Raw genomic sequence first — 22,747 nt, 5'->3', positions numbered from 1 at the left:
GTCCACGTCTGTAGTCAGGACAAGGATATATGTTTGAAAGGAAACCAGAACCAGTTAGATGTTTCTACATTCTGCATTTACCTTTGAGCAGCTTCTTCACCCTAACTTAAAGCCAAAACTTTGCTCTATGAAATGAGAAGTATTTAAATTTGTTTATTGCCGATCTTTCTCCGACCTTGCCCCACCAAGGGTTCTTCGTTGATCCGTCAGAAAGCCCAAAGCCCATAGCGGCCCCTGATGTTAAGCCGCCTCAACCGCCATCTGTTACAGAGATGTGCAGGGAGGACAATCGTTCATTTATCAGCCCCCAGATCAATTTTCTCCCCATTGTAAGGCTTTAGCATGTACTACTCCGTCCCCGACCCAATGCTCTTCTGACCCCAAATGTATTCCCACGCCCCCCTACATCGCCACCGGCCCTCCCCTCTCCCCACATCTTCATTCCCCCTACTTCCGCCTCATGCCCCAAGGAAGTCTTCCATCAGGCTTTCACACGCTCCCCCCCCCACCCCGCCACCCCCGTACCCTCCACCACCTCCCTACTCCTGCTCGTAGCCAGTCTTACACAGACCAGGCCACACCCCGACACACACCTCAATCCAACTCACACTCTCCCCATCCCCCTACTCGCACGGGGAATCACGTCACCGTCCCCCCACGCCTCCACCTTCTGCCCCAGCAGGGCCTCAAACCCTCCGCTTACCATCACACTCCGCACTCCGCCTCCCCGCCTCCCCCGCCCCCCCACACCCCCCCCCCGCCAGCTTTGCACCAATCAAGCCTAGACCCCTCTTCCCTCTTGCACATCAGACCTCAACACCTCCACTCACCCCCCCCCCCACACACACACCCCTCCATCCCCTTGCTCCCGCCTCCTCTCCCCAGGAGGTCTTACACCAACAGGCCTAGACCCTTCCCCCACTCCCGCCTGGAACCAGTTTTGCACCACGAGGTCTAGGCCCCTCCCCCACCTCAGCGCCCCCAGCCAGCCTTGCACCAATCAAGTCTCGACTCCTCCACTCCCCCCCCCCCACTCTCGCCTTCTCTCCCCACGAGGTCTTACACCAACAGGCCTCGACCCCTCCCCACTCCTGGCAGCTTTGCACCATGTCCTAGACCCATCCCCCCACCTCACCTCCCAGCGCCCCCAGCCGGCCTTGCACCAATCAGGCCTTGACTCCTCCGCTCCCCCCTCCCATGCCCGTCTCTCGCCCCTAGCTGATCAGGCATCGACCACCCCCCCCCCACGCACACCCCTACCCACCCTCCACCTGCCCCTACTTCCACACGTTACTCCAACCTCTATCAGCCGGCTGGCCTTCCACCACTCAGGCCTAGAGTGCCCCCTACAACTGTACGCCACCTCCCAGGCCTCTACTCCCTCATGCACCAACTGGTATCTCTGCCCCCCATCCCCCACCTTTCTTTTGCGGAGTTAATATCACTAACACACACAAAAAAATTCCTTCTTCCAAAAGCTTTAAGTGGAAATGGGCAAAATATTTTGCCAAAATCTCAGTCTCAAGGCTCATGGACAGTGTCCAGAAGTCAGCTCAACTAGGACGAGGGTGAAGATGGTGAAGATTGTTTCCGCTTCGGTACTCTCCCTTCACCTACCTGCTTCTGCGGCCTCTGGCCCGATCGAATCGCCGCCGCTCTCCTCAGACTAGAAGTGGAATGTGTGCAAGGTCCCGAGCAACTGTGAAACACGTCAAACGCGAGCGCTTTTATAGAGCCCAGGCTCAGCGGGGGGGGGGGGGGGGGAGTAGGAACTGACGTATTCCCGCCCTCCCTGTACCCACCTATCAGAGTGCGGTAACCAGGAGATTTTGCGGCTATGAACTCAAACTTGGCGCCCAGTTATAGTGCTTCCGGAATCAAGCTTATCACTTCCACGAGGTATCGCTAATATTTCCGGAACGTACCATTTCACGCACAGGGTACAAGCTCATTTCTGTAGTTCGGCGATCCCTAAATTAATTTTTGGGGCGACAGGGAAAAACCGAGTCGAATCCTCCCGAACAAAGTTTCATCCTTGTGAGGACTTGGATAAGCGAGCCCCATTCCTTGCTTGAATTGTCCAACGAAGACCCTTAGCCTCCCTCCGAACGTTAGCCTCCCTCCAAACAACGCGGAGGCTCGGGAGGAGGGTGGGGGGAGGGGTCAGACCCCTTGATAAGAGTGAGGCAGCAACCCAAAAGTGCCAGGCAACACTGAACTATGATGTTTGCTTCCAGACCCCTCCAAACTCCGGAGATAAAGAGAAATTAGTTACTTGAAGCATTCTGGCACTCACTCCCGACACACCAAGCAAAACAAACGGGGGCAGCAAAGGCTTTCTAGATTGTGCCCGTTTCTCTGGCAAAAACCCATACGTCTCATAATTTAAGCATTTGGCCAACAGAATACATATAAAACGTCCCTGCATTTAAAAACATTAATGACATTGAGCTTATTTCATGCTAGGCTCTGTTCCAAGTGTTTTTATATGGATTTAATCCTTACGACACTTTAAAAAAGTAGGCAGTGTTAGCACTCTCATTTTACAGAGATCACACGGCTAAAAAGTGGCAGGGAGCTAGAATGCAAATTCCAGCAGCACTAGTTAGTCTTAAGCACCAAACTGCCTACATATAAAAAGGTACTTTCTGAGTTGATAGGGAATGGAATAAGAAGGGCTTATCATTATAACCTTATCACTTACAACAAACTTGCAAGTTTACCTCTACAAGCCTATTCCATAAAAATGGGGATTACATAACTGTGTGCCTCAGAGGTTTGGGCAAAGAATCTGAACATTAGCTGTAGTTAATATTAAGAGGCATGTGCTTCAAGTAAAGAGTGGGTTTAGGATTGGAATCAAATGGTAAGTTACACAAGTTTATTCAAGGTGCACAAGCAACTCCTTTAGACTGAAGGCAGGAGGAGCTGAAGTAGACTGGAAATAACTGATGCAGATTCCTAATAAACAGAAGAGGGTGGGGGTAAGAACTTATTTATGGGGACTTCCCTGGTGGTCCAGTGGTTAAGAATCCGCCTTCCAATGCAGAGGACGCATGTTCGATCCCTGGTAGGGGGACTAAGATCCCACATGCCGTGGGGCAACTAAACCTGCACGCCGCAACTCTAGAGCCCACGCACTCTAGAGCCCGCGCGCCACAACTAGAGAAGCCCATGCGCCACAACGAAAAGACCCCGCAAGCCACAACGAAAAGACCCCGCATGCCGCAACTAACACCCGATGCAGTCAAATAAACAGATATTAGGAAAAAAAAAAAAAAAAGAACTTATGACTAATCTACTGGACATCTTTCTTGCCCCATCTTCCAAGAAACAAACACTAACCCACATTAGGGCTTTGAGGGTCTCAATCCACAGAACTTGGGAGGTAAATTACCTAACATTTTATTGAAAAAAAAATTGGTTATATCTCTGAGAAAACAGGCAGCTAAACAGCCTGTTCTGGTCCCTGATGCATGGATATCCTCCTCCCTCATACTGGTGGTTGAGTTCAATCACCATACAGAGTGGGAAGGAATAGTCCACATAAAGAATGAGACTACAAGGGTAGATGAAGAAGCCAGAATGGTTATACGCTGAACAGGAACAAACACAAATGCGTGTGCTGGGAGTCTCAGGCTTTGTTAAGTCTTAATGGATCGTACACCAACCTGACCCATGCTCCACCACACTTGGCTGAGAAAACAAAACAATTCTTACTATCATAGCTGCACTGTAGGGAAATCTGGTCCTTTTGTTGTTTGGAGCTGTTCAAATATAGATTTCATCACTGGAGGACCCTATTATTCCATCCAATGCTCAATTTAACAGAACACAAAATACATCAGCCATATTAAGGGCAAATCATTCATTTATTGTTTAAAGATTGCAAGACAACATCTGAATTTCTGTAGCACAATGTAAATGTTTTACTTTTTTGATAAAGCAGAGTATAATAGAAAAAACAATTAGTCTCCAGTAATATCTATATCTCTATTCAGAATTAAGTCTTCCACAGACATGTTACCTGGAAACAAAAGCCTGTTACAATAAGCAAAGCTTCAACCAGAGCGGCTACTTTTCAGGCCAGGGAAAGGTTCATCCCTATAGGAGGATGATGTGCTATGTAAAATGGCTGCAAGGTCACAGCCTTGAGGGCGTTGGAAGTCTATTATCCTATTCCACATTAAGTAGTTTGGTGAACTTCAAACGTCCGTTCATCTGCAACCAAGCTGGCAACCTTTAACTGATTATTTCAAGCAGGTAAAAAATAAATTAAAAGAAATCCCTACACTCATGTTCCTTGATTTACACTGTTAAATCGTTCATTAACATGTAATTCTGGCCAAGAATTACATTTGAGACTCCTTGCTCAGATTTTGGTTAACAGTACAAATCTTTCAGAAATTCAAGTTCTTATTAATCAATAATTTGTCAGCTAGGATACATTCAGGCATCAGCTGCAACTACAGAATAGGTGCACTGCCTCAGCGCTTTGGAAAGACAGAATCTAGAACACTACTAGCAGACAAAATATCTGTTACTAGACAGCATATGTGCAGTACAGCAAGACAAAAACATATATTCATATGTTGGCTTGTTTAAGCCTCAAGCCCTCAATCCTTTGTTGAAATACAATAATTTCATTCCTATGGTTTTCAATACCAAAAACTCAACCTTCAGGAGGGCTAAAGTCTAATTTATACTCCAAACCAAGTAGTGCAGTTCGCTACTACTGAGGCTGATTCCATAAAGACTTCAAGACCACGTCCAGAAGACAAGTTATTATATATAATACCCTAGAAGGTCTGAAACATAATAATCATATACATAGCTGGTCCTCCAGAGCTTTTTACCTATAACATGTTTTTTGATGAAAGTTATTTAATGTACTGGAGATAACTGTGACTTACTAATCAAATATTTGAATACTTATACTTACCTGGGATTTCATTTCTGCTGAAAGAAAAAGGAAGAACAGGACTCACTTAAAAAAAAAAAAAACTTTAGAAGTGAAAGTAAAAATCTTATCACACACTATCACTTTTGGAAGCAGCATAGAGGGGCAGTCAACGGTAAAACACTGGTGAAATAGGTCAAAACTCTAGGCCAAAAATCCATTATTATTATCATCAGTGACAGTACCACAACTGTGCCCTTCATAACTAATAGTCACTCCTAAGAATCTTCATTTGGCACCAGATGATGTGTTTAAGAGAAACACTCTGGGAGGTTTTGAATCAGACTTGGTTTTTTGTTAGCCAAGTTACAGGAAAATTTTTAAAGTGGGGGGAAGGGAAGAAGGAAACGGACCAGAAAAAGAATTTAAGCCATAAATCAACAAAGCACTGATAGTTCCAAACATGTCAGACACTAAAATGACTGATATAGGCTCAAGTGGTTTATAAAACCTATAAAAAGACTACACCAGCAAAGTCCCCATTATCTATAGAGTTCAGAAACTAAAACAAGGAATATTTTAGCTTAAAACCTTATCTCAAGAGAATCATATACACTTCACATGAATAAAAATACCTGAAACCATTTTTAAAAGCTCCAATACCCAAAATAAAGAAAAAAATAAATTCAGAAGACTCAATCAACCCATGATAATCACAAAACGGCTGGGCAATCTCTATCTCCCCTCCACACTAACCATCCATCCCATGGAAGACCAAGGGAGATCAGACCTTCCAGACTTATGCAACACCTGGCTGCTGCAAAATTCTATGGAGACTCCTTGTGGAACAGCAGTTTCCCATCTCTTGTGTCTCTCCCTATCATGATCATGCAGGAAGCAAGTCTGGCTGTGCTATTTGTTATCATTGTCTGTCACCCATCTGTAACATGATATTGTACAGATAAGTACAAAGTAATGTATCTAGTTCCCTTTCCCCCAGAAGGTTGAGGCTCAGGTACAGGGGTAATTCTCCTGTGCACACAGTCATTATTTAGGCCGACTCAGTGACTTCAACAGGCTTAATCATGTGATCAGGTTTGTTGCCAGCTGCATAATGCTCCCACATCTGTAGATAGAGCCGCTCTAGTTCCATTGTGTATTGTTTGGTGTTGAACAGAGGGCTAGATATTCTCTGCTTCCAGACTTTGCCACGAATTCTCTTCAGGCTGAATAATAAAAAGAGATCCAAGTTTACAAATCAGAGCAGAAACTCAGAACTAGCCCCCATAAACACCTAGACACCTTTATGGTAAATTACATGACCAAACTTTCTCTTCTGATTGGCCCTCCCTTACCTCAATGCTAAAAAAGTGAAAGGTCACAGCTAACATAATGTTGAACACTTATAATGGAGTTCACCTCCACGTCTCCTGAAAAAACTGTTCTTTCCTAAATAAGCATATCCAAGAGACACCATGCTTTCTCCACTTCATCTTATTTCTACCTATAAAATAAAAATAAGACTTGGCAATGACACGTCTATTCCTACGTACTACTGTTTACCCTTTTAATAAGCAACTTAGCATGTGTCTATTAGAACCATAAATGTTCATAACCCTATGACCTATCAATAACACTTTTAAATCTATTCAACAGAAATATTCAAAGATGCAGACATACTTGACCATGCAAAGATGTTCACTGAAGCATCATTTACAATAGCTAAGGCACAAACATAAGACGGAAGTATTCATTTTATGAATGTTTTAATGAAATAGGAAAACACTCAAGGGGAAAAACTGCAGTATGTCTACTGCTTTAATTTTCCCCTTGTACATGAACTGAGTTGTTTATTTAGATATAAAAAAAAAAGGGTTCCTAATATCACCAAGACTATGGTTCTGTTCAGAAACAGGAAAAAAAAGCAATCAATTCTTCTGGGGAAAGAGGATAGAATTCTCTCTCTCCTCCTGTTGTGAATATATCATTTGTCATGAGACTATTCTTATACAGAGAGAATTATTACTTTAGAACCAGAAGCTGGAATACTCCTGTGCATTTTTAAAAACAATTAAAAAAAAGGTTATTCTAATGTTTTATTGTGCCGGAACTAGTAAAACAGCTATGCATATCTGTTGGCCTCAACCCAACCATGACCATATTAATGTTATCTTCCAAATAAAAATACCTTTGTGTTTTTTTTTTGAAGTTCTGTATGTCGGCTTCCCTGGTGGTGCAGTGGTTAAGAATCCGCCTGCCAATGCAGGGGACACGGGTTCGAGCCCTGGTCCAGGAAGATCCCACATGCCACGGAGGAACTAAGCCTGTGCGCCACAACTACTGAGCCTGCGCTCTAGAGCCTACAAGCCACAACTACTGAGCCCGTGTGCCACAACTACTGAAGCCTGTGCACCTAGAGCCCGTGCTCCGCAACAAGAGAAGCCACCGCAATGAGAAGCCCGCGCACCGCAACGAAGAGCAGCCCCAGCTCACCGCAACTAGAGAAAGCCCGCGCGCAGCAATGAAGACCCAAAGCGCCCAAAAATAAATAAATAAATAAAATAAATTTTTAAATAAATAAATAAATAAAGTTCTGTATATCAATAGAATGGTTAAACTGTGGTGCATCCATACACTGAAATACTACTCAGCAATAAAAGGGAATGAACTACTGATACGAGCCAACAACATGGATGAATCTCAAAACATTATCCTGAGTGAAAGAAGCCTTCAGAGTACATGCTGTATGATTCCATTTGTATAAGGTTCTAGAAAGGCAAGACTAAATAAATTATGGTGCAAAAAAAATTCAGAACAGTGGTTGTCTCTGAGGGTTGGTGAGGAGGACCAACTGAGAAGGGGTGTGAAGGAACTTTCTGGAGTGATGGTAATGTTCTACATGCTGTTGGAGGCCTGGGTTATAAAGGTATTTCTCAAAACTCACTTAAGATTTGTGTATTCCAGTTTGGGATTAGCAGGTACAAACTACTGTAGATAAAGTAAACAACAAGGTCCTACTGTACAGCACAGAGAACTATATTCAATATAATAAACCATAATGGAAAAGAATATGAAAAAGAATATACACGTGTATAATATATATATAATTATATATATAATGTATATAATTATATAAATATAATATATATAATATATATTATATATAATATATATATAATATATATTATATATAATCATATATATAATATATAATTATATATAATATATAATATATAATTATATATTATATATATAATATATATTATATTATATATAATATATAATTATATATTATATACATACATATATATATATATATATATATATAACTGAATCAACTTTGCTGTACACCAGAAATGCTGTAAATCAACTATACTTCAACGAAAAGTAAAATTCAATTAAAAAAAGATTTGTCTATACACTGTATATAAATTCTGCCTCAAAAGACAAAAGAAACAAATATTAAACTCTAATGATGGCCATTCTGAAGTATTTACAGAGAAGAATACTGATATCTGCAATTTACTTTAAATAAGATAGATTTCTAAATGGATATAGGAATAAACAGATGGAATCAATGTGATAAAAGTACAGTAAAATTATCAGTGGCGGAAGCTAGGTGGTAGGTATATAAGTGTTTATTATAAAATTGAACTTTTTCATAACAAAATGTTGGGAAAAAGTATTGTATGAAATCAACTAAGTTCCAAAAAAAAAAAAAATACACTAAATTATTTACTGTAGTTATCTCTGGGATGATGGACATAAATCTTAATTGTTTAATGCCTGGGCTCAAAGTTTTCACTAGTTTTTCTTAGCTGTATATGATGTTCAGGGGAGAAAATTTTGAAAATGATAAATAAATGCTTAACATACATCTGTTGAATGCTTACTATGTACCAAGAACTGTTGTTAAGTGCTGCACGTGAAATGCTTCTTTTCTATTTTTAAACATCCTTATTGGAGTATAATTGCTTCACAATGTTGTGTTAGTTTCTGCTGTATAACAAAGTGAATCAGCTATACGTATACATGTATCCCCATATCCCCTCCCTCTTGCGTTTCCCTCCCACCCTCCCTATCCCACCCCTCTAGGTGGTCACAAAGCATCGAGCTGATCTCCCCCTGTGCTATGCGGCTGCTTCCCACTAGCTATCTATTTTACATTTGGTAGTGTATCTATGTCAATGCTACTCTCTCACTTCGTCCCAGCTTACCCTTCCTTCCCCCTCCCCGTGTCCTCAAGTCCACTCTCTACGTCTGCATCTTTATTCCTGTCCTGTCCCTTAGGTTCTTCAGAACCTTTTTTTTTTAAGATTCCATATGTGTGTTAGCATACGGTATTTGTAGAATTTCTCTTTCTGACTTCACTCTGTATGACAGTCTCTAGGTCCATCCACCTCACTACAAATAACTCAATTTTGTTTCTTTTCATGGCTGAGTAATATTCCATTGTATATATGTGCCACATCTTCTTTACCCATTCATCTGTCAATGGACACCTAGGTTGCTTCCATGTCCTGGCTATTGTATATAGAGCTGCAGTGAACATTGTGGTACATGTCTCTTTTTGAATTATGGTTTTCTCAGGCTATATGCCCAGGAGTGGGATTGCTGGGTCATACAGTAGTTCTATTTTTAGTTTTTTAAGGAACCGCCATACTGTTCTCCATAGTGGCTGTATCAATTTACATTCCCACCAACAGTGCAAGAGGGTCCCCTTTTGTCCACACCCTCTCCAGCATTTACTGTTTGTAGATTTTTTGATGATGGCCATTCTGACCGGGAACACTTTTTTTTAATCCTCACATCTCTGCAAGGTAGGTACTATCATTCATCCCCATTTTGCAGATGGAAAAACCAAGGCACATAGAGACTAACTTGTCCAAAGTCACAAAGCTTGTGAGAGAGCCTGGATTCAAACCCAGGAAGTCTGACTCAAAGAGGGTGCTTCTTTAAACTTCTACATAATATGCTACTTGTCAGAAAACACAAAGAAAAAAAAAATCACACGTAATACCCAAAGAAAAATCTCATTTAAGAGATAAACACTATTTTATTGTATGGATAAAGCATCATTTATCTAAGCATCATCTCTCTAATTCCCACCCATTTGGGGGCATTTAAGTCGTGCCCAAATATTATTATAAGGATATTCTTAGGGTCAAAGGTCTAGCTTTTTTTTTTTTTTTTTTTTTTTAGGGCTCTGAAAGGACTACCAATTTACTCACCAATGTATGAAAAGGTCAGCACCTCAATGCTCCCTCATCATTGGTATCATATTAAAAATCTTGTATTTTATTGGTAAATAATGGGTATACCTCAATGTTATTTTAATTTATTTCTACTAGGGAATTCCCTGGTGGTCCAGTGGTTAGGACTCCACGCTTTCACTGCCGAGGGCGTGGGTTCAATCCCTGATCAGGGAACTAAAATCCCACAAGGCGGGTGGCAAGGCCAATAAATTAAAAAATAAATATTTATTTCTACTACAGAGGTTGAAACTTTCTTGTTAACCATTTGTATTTCTACTTTAGTCAGCTGTCATTTCTTTGCTTACTTTCCTATTAAGGGATTTAAAATGTAAATATTCTTCAGTCTTTATATAGCCAGGCTATTAATATTTGACATTAAGGAACAGATTTTTTTCCCTCTTGTTTGCCTTTTAATTTTCTTTTTTTTTTGATTGAAGTATAGCTAGTTTACATCTTTTAATTCTCTTGACTTACTTTTATTCAGCCACTTACTCTTTACATAGTGAAACCTAATGATCACTTCATTTATGAAAGTTTAAAAAGTTCTTCTCAGGACTCCCCTCGTGGTCCAGTGGTTAAGACTCCATGCTGCCACTGCAGGGAGCACAGGTTCGATCCCTGGTCGGGGAAGTAAGTTCCCGCACGCCGCGTGGCGCGGCCATAAAAATAAATAACAAGTTAAATTAAATTAAAAAATAAAATAATAAAAAGTCCTTCTCCCATCCAGAGAGCATACAACTAATTCATTTATTTTATATTACCCTTATTTTATGATTTCACTTCATAACACCTATATTCTCTCTAAATTTTTCTTGTTTCCTTCACCTCACCATATAATTTGTTCATGGAAAAGTTTACTTACTATTCTAGATCAGTTCCCAGTTTCACAGCTATGTCTTCATATTCTTGTCTATTTTTAGCAATAAGCTCAAGACAGCCTAAACAAGTGAGCTGGGAAGCTGCAACTCGGGAAGCAAGAGTCTCTCCTGCAATAAGAAAGATAACAACTGCACATCTGAGAATGCAAATAGCACACAGTTATTAATGTTGTTTATGTTAAATATCCACACAATGCAGATGAGGAGTGTCCAGACTTGAACAAGTCTCATTTTCAATCATCTTGCCCTAAATGTTGCTTCTAGTACAATACGATTTCACCTGGAAGTGTCTCTCCCAAGGAGATTTTAAAAAGAACAAGGAAGCAACTCACCTGGCATAGTCACCATGGGTGTCCCTGCCCAAAGGACATCCATCCCTGTGGTGTGTCCATTACAGAGTGGAGTGTCCAAGCAGACATCAGCCAGCTGGCCTCTCCGAACATGTTCCTCTTTAGGAGCAACAGGTGAAAAAATGATACGGTTCTGGGGAAGGCCCATATTTTGTGCGTACTGTTGAATATTAGGTTCTCCTACTGCTGGAAAACGCAACAGCCACAGTACACTATTGGGAACACGCTTCAGAATCTAAAATAGGGAAAACAAGAGCAAGTATTAATAGCAGCTCTGCCCTTCTCAAGAAAGGCTCCCATAAATTTCTAGTAATTCTACCATACTCTATTCTTTTCACCCAGATAAGCAGCCTACCGTGCACTTAAGTCTTTCTTTCACATAGATGAATTAGATCAACTGAATTATAGGTTCCTGTTCTGCTTAGCTGTCCCCAAAGACAGTTCAAAGAAAGAGGAGATTAATGCAAGAAGACACAAAACAAGTTACTAATTGGCAAAATCTGAGGCAGCTATGTCCTGTGGGAATTGATACTAGGAGTGGTTTTTGTCCATGAGATAGGAATTTTCCATTTCAAATTTTAAATCCCCCACCATGGTACAACAAATAAAGTTAGTTCACACTTGCCAAACTTTATTTGCCTAATCTAGATCAGGGGTCGGCAGACATTTTCTGTAAAGGACCAGAGAGCAAATACTTTTGCCTTTGACGCCAACGTGGACTGTGTCATAACTATTCAATTCTGCCCTTGTCACTGGAAAGTAGCCATAGACAATATGTAAGTAGGCATGGCTGTGTGTCAATAAAATTTTATTTACAAAAACAAGCAGCTGGGACTTCCCTGGTGGTCCAGTGGTTAGGACTCCGTGCTTCCACTGCAGGGGACTCAGGTTCGATCCCTGGTCAGGGAACTAAGATTCCGCATGCCACACTGCCAAAATAAAAAAAACAAACAAAAAAACAAGCAGTGGACTGGATTTGGCTCATCGGCCATAGTTTGCCAACCCGATTTAGACCTACATCTACTCAATGTATCATACAAGTTCACCATCCCGTCTCTGAAAGCCATGAGAACAGATGGATTTCAGAATTTAGAATATTTCAGATTTTTAAAAAGTAGTACAGTATATATAAATTACGTAACACTCTCAGCGGCAACTCCCTGCAAACCAACATATTAGTATCTCTGCATCAAGATGTAGGAATATTCATACTAAATGGAATAAAGAAAGAACCATAAATAGCCTAACATCAGTTCAGGCAGTGTGGCTGCCAACCAAATAAATTTACCACAAACTTATGAAGATGCTTTTGGTTTTCAGGTTTTTTGAAATGGGGAAGTGAAGATTAAGGGATAGTAAACCTGTACTCATCTGTTTCCTCTTCTCCACCCTCCCTCCTCCTTTAAAAAAAGAAAACAGACCAAAAAACCCAGGTATTAATCAGAAAAAAAGTCAACCAAGAATTATCTCCATTTTAGCTCTATGGAAAAAGAGGCAGATATGGATAGCAAAGTTTAGAACCTTCAGAGGTCCTGCTTATGCAAACTGGTATGATGAAATGGCTGAGAAGTAATGGCATAAGCCAACTCCTTCCTGGTTCTAACTCTACAATATTGCAAGAATGATGTAAAATGTGGATGAGTATACGTAACAGCTTTGCTATCAGCTTAGACCATGGGTTGGCAAACTATAGCCTATGAGCCAAATCTGGCATATTGCCTGTTTTTGTAAATAAAAACTTATTGGAACATACCTATACTCATTCATTTATATAATGAGTATGATGTTTTCTTGCTACAATGGCAGAATTGAGTAGGTGTGACAGAGTATGGACTGCAAAACCAAAAATATTTACCACCTGGCCTTTTAAGAAAAAGTTTGCTGATTCCTGCGTTTGAACACATAAATTTTAAAAGTTCATAATATGATATTTAGACACTTGAAGGACAAATCAAAAATTGCTGAAATCTACAGCTCTTTTGAAGATTATCACAATAATCTAGCACAATAGCTCCTGAATGGGAGGATTGGGGGGCAGCCTCAGCAAGACGACCTATATACAGAATCTTTACTAGAATCTCTAGACATTAATAATGAATCTACACACACTCACATTTGCCCACATCTGCAAAGTAGATGGGTCAATTTTATATAACTGATTAAAGTTACAGTACACAATGGCATCTTCTGGTAACCCGTACTGAGAACGTGTGGTTACAATAATGGTACGGGGAACCTCCTCTCCAGTGGCAGCCTTATTGTTGATCTAAAACAAGAAAAAATATACGATTATATTTAAAGTAAACATGGTCCGATATTTTCCTTTTCTTTTCAATATTTGTTTATTTATTTGGCTGCTTCAGGTCTTAGTTGCGGCACGCAGGATCTTCGTTGCACCATTGCAGCATGCGGGGTCTTTAGTTGCGGCATGCGGGATCTAGTTCCCTGACCAGGGATCGAACCCAGGTCCCCTGCATTGGGAGTGTGGAGTCTTAACCACTGGACCACCAGGGAAGTCCCCAATCTGATATTTTTCAATCAATAAACAATCCTTACGATGCAAAGTGGTATAACCATTAAAAGTCATGTCACTGAACTATAATGAGAATATATTCATGACACATTAAGTTAAAGGATAAAAGTTAGAGCATTATCTTAATTTGGGGGGGACTGCACTATGAAACATTTCACTCTAGCCAAAAAGTTCTCTTCAAAACCCTATTAGTCCAACAGCAAGCTTTTGCTCACTCTTTTCTCCATGTATGAAATATCCTTTTCTAAATCACACCCACCTTTCAAGACTAAACTTAAATTACTAAACAATCTCTACTAAGACTGCCTCTCCTCACATTGCTCAGCACTATTTCTGAGCATCTACATACACAATTACAGTCTTATCTTAAAATTCCCACACATCTGGGTACTGCCTTACCTTGTTATGCAACTATTCCAGGTGTGATAGACATCTCATACATTACGGGCATTGTGTTCTACACTCAAAATTCTTTGTACCTGTGCACTTCAAGAAGTATACTTTTTTTTCCTTAAGTCAAGCATGTCTGCCCTATTGTTTCAAAGGACAGTTCAGGCCCAATACACATTACGGGTGATTAATTCCTTTACCTGAATTCATTTCAAGCATTCTTTGTATAAACTGCTATACCACTAAAACTGTTAACTCCTAAAGAGGTCAGAGATCCTTGCCTTATGATCTCTTGACAGAGCTACATATTCACTTATTCAAGTATGCAATATATACTATTGGGTTGGCCAAAAAGTTCATTCGGATTTTTCATATGCGCTTACAAAAAAAAACCTGAAGGAACTTTTTGGCCAACCCAATATTTACTCAGCACGTACTTCAATATTGTGGCTAAGACACGGACCCTAAAGTAATTCAATTCAGTGGAGAATACATACAAACCCAGGGAATTATAATGTGTTGTGCTGGACGTAAAGATATATCCCAAATACTACAAGAACAGAGAATACAGGTACCAATGGAGCAGGGAAGGAGAGGTCAGGGATATGGACAGAAACAGATTCCTGGCGGAGTTGTCTGAACTGAAAGTCTTAAAGATGAGTAAGATTTAACTGGGGAAAGGATGAGTTACAGAAGCAAGACACTGTATGATGCCTACAGACAGTTCACCGTTGATAAGAGTAAAGCCACAGGCAGGGAATAACAAGGTATTAACACAGAAGACTCTCATTAAGTAACCTGCTGGCTGAATCCAAGAGACTTTTAAAATCAAACAAACCTATATAAGATGCCAATTTCCACTGAATTCATTTCCTCATCTATAAAACAGGAGTAATGATGCTTACCACCTAGAGTTATGAGATGTAAAGAAGATAAATGTATACTTGGTGGTAGATAGTATGTTCTATTATTCTCTTCTCACCTGGGTAGTTGCCAGTCCATTGCTAATACTGAATCCATTAATTGTTATCTGAATTTGTCCTCTGTTAATCATTTCAATAACTGCTTCTGCAATCGTATTCATAGGAATGACAGGCATATTAAGAGCTATATTACTGCTGTCTGCGTTGTCTCCTCCATCAGGACATTTCATCTTAAAATAATTACACAAAATACATCATTAGGGAAAAGATCCCAAATGCAGATAACAATTTCAATGACAGTATTGACCAGGTTCTGACCTTGACAATTTTCACATCTGGTAGACTATCAAGAAATGCTTTGAGGTCGATGCCATTCAGCACAATCCGATTGTCATAAATGTGCCCATTGGACTTAAAATCGATGACTGCTTTTTTCTAATCGAAAAAAAAGTTTCAGACATATCTTTTAGGATGCACAGGGACAGCAGCAAGGAAATAAATGACTACAGTTCTTTGCAATTCCCCTATAGTACTGTTTTTCTACCTACCTTCAGGTGAGGGAACATATTAGCATGATCACCAATAAAGAAAGTATGGGGCATATAAGCCAGTTTCTCAGAATACTGCTCAGCAACTTCAGCAGGTGAAGTTTCCTGATCAGTGATGATATAATCCATGAAAAGCGCGCCACTAGTCCCAGGGTACCCCAGCCACATTGCCTAAAAGAAAAAGAAAAATCAGACCAAAAACTGACTAGGAACCTTCAGCAAAATGGTCTAAAATTAAATAAGTAAACAAACAACAAAGGAGGGTGGACTTCTTTAGCCAAGAGCAATCAAGTAATATTTTAGACTAACCTTCTAAGTGCTAAACCGTTTTTCCAATTTACAAGACAGAACAACTGTTTACATCCAGCTATGAATTGCACGTCTCCATATACATGTACCTGTGGGCACTGTGTTCTCACTCAAAATTCTTTGTCCCTGTGCATTTTCAAGAACTACACTTCTTTTTCATTAACTCAAGCATGTCTGTCCTATTGTTTCAAAGGACAGTTAACCAAAGAGGGAAAAAACCTATCACTGTCTTCTTAGCCCAATAAACACTGTGAATAATTATCATTATTTCCTTTACCTGAATAGGAGCTGGCCTGAGAGCAAAGAGTTCATTTCGAGCACCCTTGGTATAACCATTCATATTTACAAGGATGTGTATACCATCTTGATGGATGCGATCAGCTGCTTTTCCATTGCATGGAATCTATGGAATAAAAAAATAAGAACTCATACTATGTATAACCTAAGACTGATTCAACTAGTCTTAATGGCATTGAACAGAATTCAAATTCCCAGATGCAAAAGTGGTAACAACACAAATTACATTAACGCAGGGTAAAAATATGGTTAAGTACCATTAAAATGGGCCCACGGCATTACACGAACAGGATACAGAGGAAGGAGAGTTTACCTCTAGACTGAATGTATGAACAACTAGGCTTGGGACTTCCCTGGTGGCTCAGTGGTTAAGAAACCGCCTGCCAATGCAGGGGACACAGGTTCGAGCCCTGGTCCGGGAAGATCCCACACACTGCGGGGCAACTAAGCCCATGTGCCACAACTACTGAAGCCTACATGCCTACAGCCCGTGCTTTGCAACAAGAGAAGCCACCGCAATGAGAAGCCCACGCACCGCAACGAAGAGTAGCCCCCGCTTGCCACAACAAGAGAAAGCCCGCGCGCACCAACAAAGACCCAACGCAACCAAAAAAAAAAAAAAAAACAAAACTAGGCTTCATAGGGGAGTTGATATTTGAAATGGGCTTCAAAGGTGGATAGCAGGACTTCCCTGGTGGCGCAGTCATTAAGAATCCACCTGCCAATGCAAGGGACACGGGTTCGAGCCCTGGTCCGGGAAGATCCCACACACTGCGGGGCAACTAAGCCCATGTGCCACAACTACTGAAGCCCGCGTGCCTACAGCCCATGCTCCACAACAAGAGAAGCCACCGCAATGAGAAGCCCACGCACCCCAACAAAGAGTAGCCCCCGCTCGCCACAACTAGAGAAAGCCCGCACACAGCAACAAAGACCCAATGCAGCCATAAATAAATAAATTAATTAATTAACTTTAAAAAAAGATGGATAGGAGTTTGAGGGAGTTGGACAGAATACAATCTCGACAGAGAACTGTATGAATAAAGAACCAGAGTAAAGTGCATGGTAGGTTTAAAAAATGGGTAGATCACTTCTACTTGGTATAGGGTATAACTGAGGGCTAATGATGGATGAAAAGCACTGGCAAACAAGGTTGTTTGTTTAGAAAGGTTGTGAAGGCCACACTGAAGAGCTTGGACTTCATATAGGCACACCAATGTTCACTGCAGCACTATTTACAATTGCCAAGATATGGAAGTAACCTAAGTGTTCATCGATGGATGAATGGATAAAGAAGATGTGGTATACATACACAATGGACTATTCCTCAGCCATTTAAAAGTTGCCAGAGGGAAGGGAGGGAGTGGGGCAAAATAGGTGAACAGGATTAAGTAGTACAAACCTCCAGATATAAAACAAGCAAGCCACAGGGATATAACATACAACATGAGGAGTATGGTCAGTAATACTGTAATAACTTTGTATGGGGACAGATAGTTACTAGACTTATCATGGTGATTTCATAATGTATGCAAATGTCAATTAACTATGTAGTACACCTGAAACCAACATAACCTTGTATGTCAACTACATTTCAATTTATATATATATATATATATATATATATATATATATATATATAAAATTAATAAATATATATTTTTAAAGAGTTTAGACTTCAGTCAATAAGCAGTGAATCCTAAAAGGTCTCAGAGGTGGAGGGCCATATTCTTCTTGGTCACAGAGAGTCCAACCCTACATCAAAAATGGTCAGGTATATTTCCAAAGCAACAGCTATAACGCAAAAGACGTTGGTAGAAATTATTTATGAAATGACAAGAGTCTCACAATCCTTCTGCTAGGACTTCAATGATTCATATATATGAATTACTGGATATACCATATGTACCTCTGTTAGTGACCAAAGTGGCCAACAGCGTCTATAAAAAAAACTCTAGTCCATACCTTCAGCAAATTCACTCCCTCACAGGTTTCAATCTTAATTTATCATAAAACGTTTGCTCCTAGAGGAAACAGCAATGCAGCAAGTAAAGAAATAAAGAAAACCAAAGGCAAAGGCCCTTTCAATGACCTATTTGTTCTTCTTCCAAGCCACCATTTTGTTCAATTTATTCAGGTAATTAGTATCTACTGTCACAAGTGCTAGCTCAATCCCCAGAGAAGTTCTACGTCCAAGCACAAATACACCATATTTCTATTTCATTTGCAAACTCAGCAAAAATCCATGCTGATTATAAATGCAATGTAATAAATGTAAACAATCAAGGAAATAAGGTCAAAGCAATTGACCACAGGTATGTAGTAGCTGATGTTAAATATCTGCCACGAAAAATATTGAGGATATGGGCTTCCCTGGTGGCGCAGTGGTTAAGAATCGGCCTGTCAATGCAGGGAACACAGGTTTGAGCCCTGGTCCAGGAAGATCCCATATGCCACAGAGCAACTAAGCCCGTGTGCCACAACTACTGAGCCTGCGCTCTAGAGCTCGTGAGCCACAACTACTGAGCCCACGTGCCACAACTACTGAAGCCCACGCACCTAGAGCCCATGCTCCGCAACAAGAGAAGCCACCGCAATGAGAAGCACGCGCACTGCAACAAAGAGCAGCCCCCACTCGCCGCAACTAGAGAAAGCCCACGGGCAGCAATGAAGACGCAAAGCGGCCAAAAATAAATAAGTTAATTAAATTAAAAAAAGAAAATTGAGGATACAAGCTACACACCAACAGTTTTATTCACTATTCGCTCAAAATAAAAAGTTGGCAGTACAAGCCTCTTAGATAGACTCATCCACCAGAGGGCAGACAGCAGAAGCAAGAATCCTGCAGCGTGCGGAACAAAAACCACATTCACAGAAAGATAGACAAGATGAAAAGGCAGAGGGCTATGTACCAGATGAAGGAACAAGAAAAAACCCCAGAGAAACAACTAAATGAAGTGGAAATAGGCAACCTTCCAGAGAAAGAATTTAGAATAATGATAGTGAAGATGATCCAGGACCTCGGAATAAGAATGGAGGCAAAGATTGAGAAGATGCAAGAAATGATTAACAAAGACCTAGAAGAATTAAAGAACAAACAAACAGAGATGACCAGTACAATAACTGAAATGAAAACTACACTAGAAGGAATCAATAGCAGAATAACTGAGGCAGAAGAACGGATAAGTGACCTGGAAGACAGAATGGTGGAATTCACTGCTGCAGAACAGAATAAAGAAAAAAGAATGAAAACAAATGACAGCCTAAGAGACGTCTGGGACAACGTTAAACGCAACAACATTGGCATTATAGGGGTCCCAGAAGGAGAAGAGAGAGAGAAAGGACCTGAGAAAATATTTGAAGAGATTATAGTCGAAAACTTCCCTAACATGGGAAAGGAAATAACCACCCAAGTCCATGAAGCGCAGAGAGTCCCATACAGGGTAAACCCAAGGAGAAACATGCCGAGACACATAGTAATCAAATTGGCAAAAATTAAAGACAAAGAAAAATTATTGAAAGCAGCAAGGGAAAGATGACAAATAACATACAAGGGAACTCCCATAAGGTTAACAGCTGCTTTCTCAGCAGAAACTCTACAAGCCAGAAGGGAGTGGCATGACATACTTAAAGTGATGAAAGGGAAGAACCGACAACCACGATTACTCTACCTGGCAAGAATCTCATTCAGATTTGATGGAGAAATCAAAAGCTTTAGAGACAAACAAAAGCTAAGAGAATTCAGCACCACCAAACCAGCTCTACAACAAATACTAAAGGAACTTCTCTAAGTGGGAAACACAAGAGAAGAAAAGGACCTACAAAAACAAACCCAAAATAATTAAGAAAATGGTCACAGGAACATACATATCGATAATTACCTTAAACGTGAATGGATTAAATGCTCCAACCAAAAGACACAGGCTCGCTGAGTGGATACAAAAACAAGACCCATATATATGCTGTCTAGAAGAGACCCACTTCAGACCTAGGGACACATACAGACTGAAAGTGAGGGGATGGAAAAAGATATTCCATGCAAATGGAAATCAAAAGAAAGCTGGAGTAGCTATACTCATATCAGATAAAATAGACTTTAAAATGAATAATGTTATAAGAGACAAGGAAGGACACTACAAAATGATCAAGGGACCAATCCAAAAAGAATATATAACAATTATAAATATATATGCACCCAACATAGGAGCACCTCAATACATAAGGCAACTGCTAACAGCTATAAAAGAGAAAATCGACAGCAACACAATAATAGCGGGGAACTTTAACACCTCACTTACACCAATGGACAGATCATCCAAAATGAAAATTAATAAGGAAACACAAGCTTTAAATGACACAACAGACCAGATAGATTTAAATGATATTTATAGGACATTCCATCCAAAAACAGCAGATAACACGTTCTTCTCAAGTGCGCACAGAACATTCTCCAGGATAGATCACATCTTGGGTCACAAATCAAGCCTCAGTAAATTTAAGAAAATTGAAATCATATCAAGCAACTTTTCTGACCGCAACACTATGAGATTAGAAATCAATTACAGGGAAAAAAATGTAAAAAACACAAACACATGGAGGCTAAACAATACGTTACTAAATAGCCAAGAGATCACTGAAGAAATCAAAGAGGAAATCGAAAAATACCTAGAGATAAATGATAATGAAAACACAATGATCCAAAACCTATGGGATGCAGCAAAAGCAGTTCTAAGAGAGAAGTTTATAGCTACAATCCTACCTCAAGAAACAAGAAAAGCCTCAAATAAATAATCTAACCTTACACCTAAAGGAACTAGAGAAAGAAGAAGAAACAAAATCCGAAGTTAGTAGAAGGAAAGAAATCATAAAGATCAGAGCAGAAGAAAATGAAATAGAAACAAAGAAAACAATAGCAAAGAACAATAAAACTAAAAGCTGGTTCTTGGAAAAGATAAACAAAATTGATAAACCATTAGCCAGACTCATCAAGAAAAAGAGGGAGAGGACTCAAAAAAATAAAAAAGTTGGAAGTATAAGAGTTTCACCTACCTGAGAAAGATCAATGAAATGATTGGCTTCTGCCATCACCTTCACTCGGAAGTTTGTGCCATCATCTGGGCTCAGGGCATAACAGAATACCTGAAAGGCAGCACATAGTATATTTAATAACCTTGGCTCAAATCTTTCCAAAAGACACTGGGCTTAACACCTAAAGGTGACTATAAAGCTACCACTGTGGGTTTGTTTGGTTTTATAAATAGTGACTCTAGAGCAACACTAGTCTTACCTCAAATTTATCAGGATTGTGCATGCCTGGAATAGACTGCATAAGATGAGAAGTAGGATGATTCCCAAAGTCAGAACTCACGTATCCTACACGCAGCCGACCATCACTGAGCTTCAAGTCTTTTGGATGTTCATACGGTGGTTTATGAAGGACATTTATCTACCAATGGAATTCAGTGCTTGTTAGTAAAGTTGAGTCTATATGTAAATTTTCATCTAGGAAAACTGACTAGAAGCATACCTGTTAGGAATGGTATGCCCAGAATACTTCTTTAATTCATATAACCAGTCTAATACAACCTTAGCAATTTGTATAATATGCTTCATACTTTGACCTGTTCCTGAGGCCTATGAAGTAGCCCAAGCAAGTTAAAGTTGTAGGAAGGAAGCAGAGTGGAAAGAGCATGACAAACCCTGCATTTTAGAAAATTCTGTAGGGAAGCATTTTTTTAAAAACAGAATTACACCTAGCACTCTGCTCTATTCTGCTGAGAAAATTCCCACCTTTGATCAAGTACTGCTCTAGTTCTCAAAGGTGAGTAGAAAATACCAAACACTTTATTAAAAACTATGGTTTCAAAATTAAAGGAAACACCATCAGCCTACTGCTAAGTACTTCAGTTAAGGATTCCACCTTATAGAATGGAAGGGGTTATGATCAAGACAGGACACAATGGGAGGGGGGCTTCTGGGCTGGCTCACGAAGCTTCATTTCTCAACTTGGGTGGTAAACACCGTATGATAACTCATTAAGCCATAAATTTGATTCATGTAGTTTTCTGTATCTGTGTTTTACTTTACAACGAAAAGATTAAAACGAAAGACTCGCACCTTATCCAGGCAGAGGTTCCCATGCCTCTCAGCAATAGCCTTCCTGAAGCCATGAGAAAGAGGATATAGCATACTATGATGAGGATGCACAGAAGGCAACCTATTCTTCTCTAACTGGTCAGCCACAATGCTGACCAACTTCTTCATTCGTTCATCATAGTCTGTCCAATCACAGACAATCTAGAGGAGGCAAAAAGAAGTTATTATCCAGAAAACCTTACTCCAAGACTTAACATCTTATGTGTCT

At 40.1% G+C, this 22,747-nt stretch overlaps 1 protein-coding gene across 2 annotated transcripts in view; it reads right to left on the bottom strand.

The window, feature by feature from the left end:
- Window positions 1–3,853: 3,853 nt before the first annotated feature.
- OGT (O-linked N-acetylglucosamine (GlcNAc) transferase) overlaps window positions 3,854–22,747 on the bottom strand; it is a 37,392-nt gene continuing 18,498 nt past the window's right edge. For both annotated transcript variants that reach the window (XM_068532839.1, XM_068532840.1), the window contains exons 12-22: window positions 22,501–22,680; window positions 21,671–21,829; window positions 21,433–21,522; window positions 16,364–16,489; window positions 15,778–15,948; window positions 15,548–15,664; window positions 15,289–15,459; window positions 13,497–13,649; window positions 11,366–11,618; window positions 11,018–11,141; window positions 3,854–6,126 (exon numbers count right to left, since the gene is read on the bottom strand). In XM_068532839.1, the coding sequence (XP_068388940.1) occupies window positions 5,952–6,126; window positions 11,018–11,141; window positions 11,366–11,618; window positions 13,497–13,649; window positions 15,289–15,459; window positions 15,548–15,664; window positions 15,778–15,948; window positions 16,364–16,489; window positions 21,433–21,522; window positions 21,671–21,829; window positions 22,501–22,680 (1,719 nt within the window). In that variant the 3' untranslated portion in view covers window positions 3,854–5,951. The remainder of the gene's footprint in view (window positions 6,127–11,017; window positions 11,142–11,365; window positions 11,619–13,496; window positions 13,650–15,288; window positions 15,460–15,547; window positions 15,665–15,777; window positions 15,949–16,363; window positions 16,490–21,432; window positions 21,523–21,670; window positions 21,830–22,500; window positions 22,681–22,747) is intronic.

This window comes from Eschrichtius robustus, chromosome X (assembly GCF_028021215.1).
Source record: "Eschrichtius robustus isolate mEscRob2 chromosome X, mEscRob2.pri, whole genome shotgun sequence".
NCBI classification, from domain to species: Eukaryota; Metazoa; Chordata; class Mammalia; order Artiodactyla; family Eschrichtiidae; genus Eschrichtius; species Eschrichtius robustus.
This window is presented reverse-complemented; position numbering and strand designations above follow the sequence as displayed.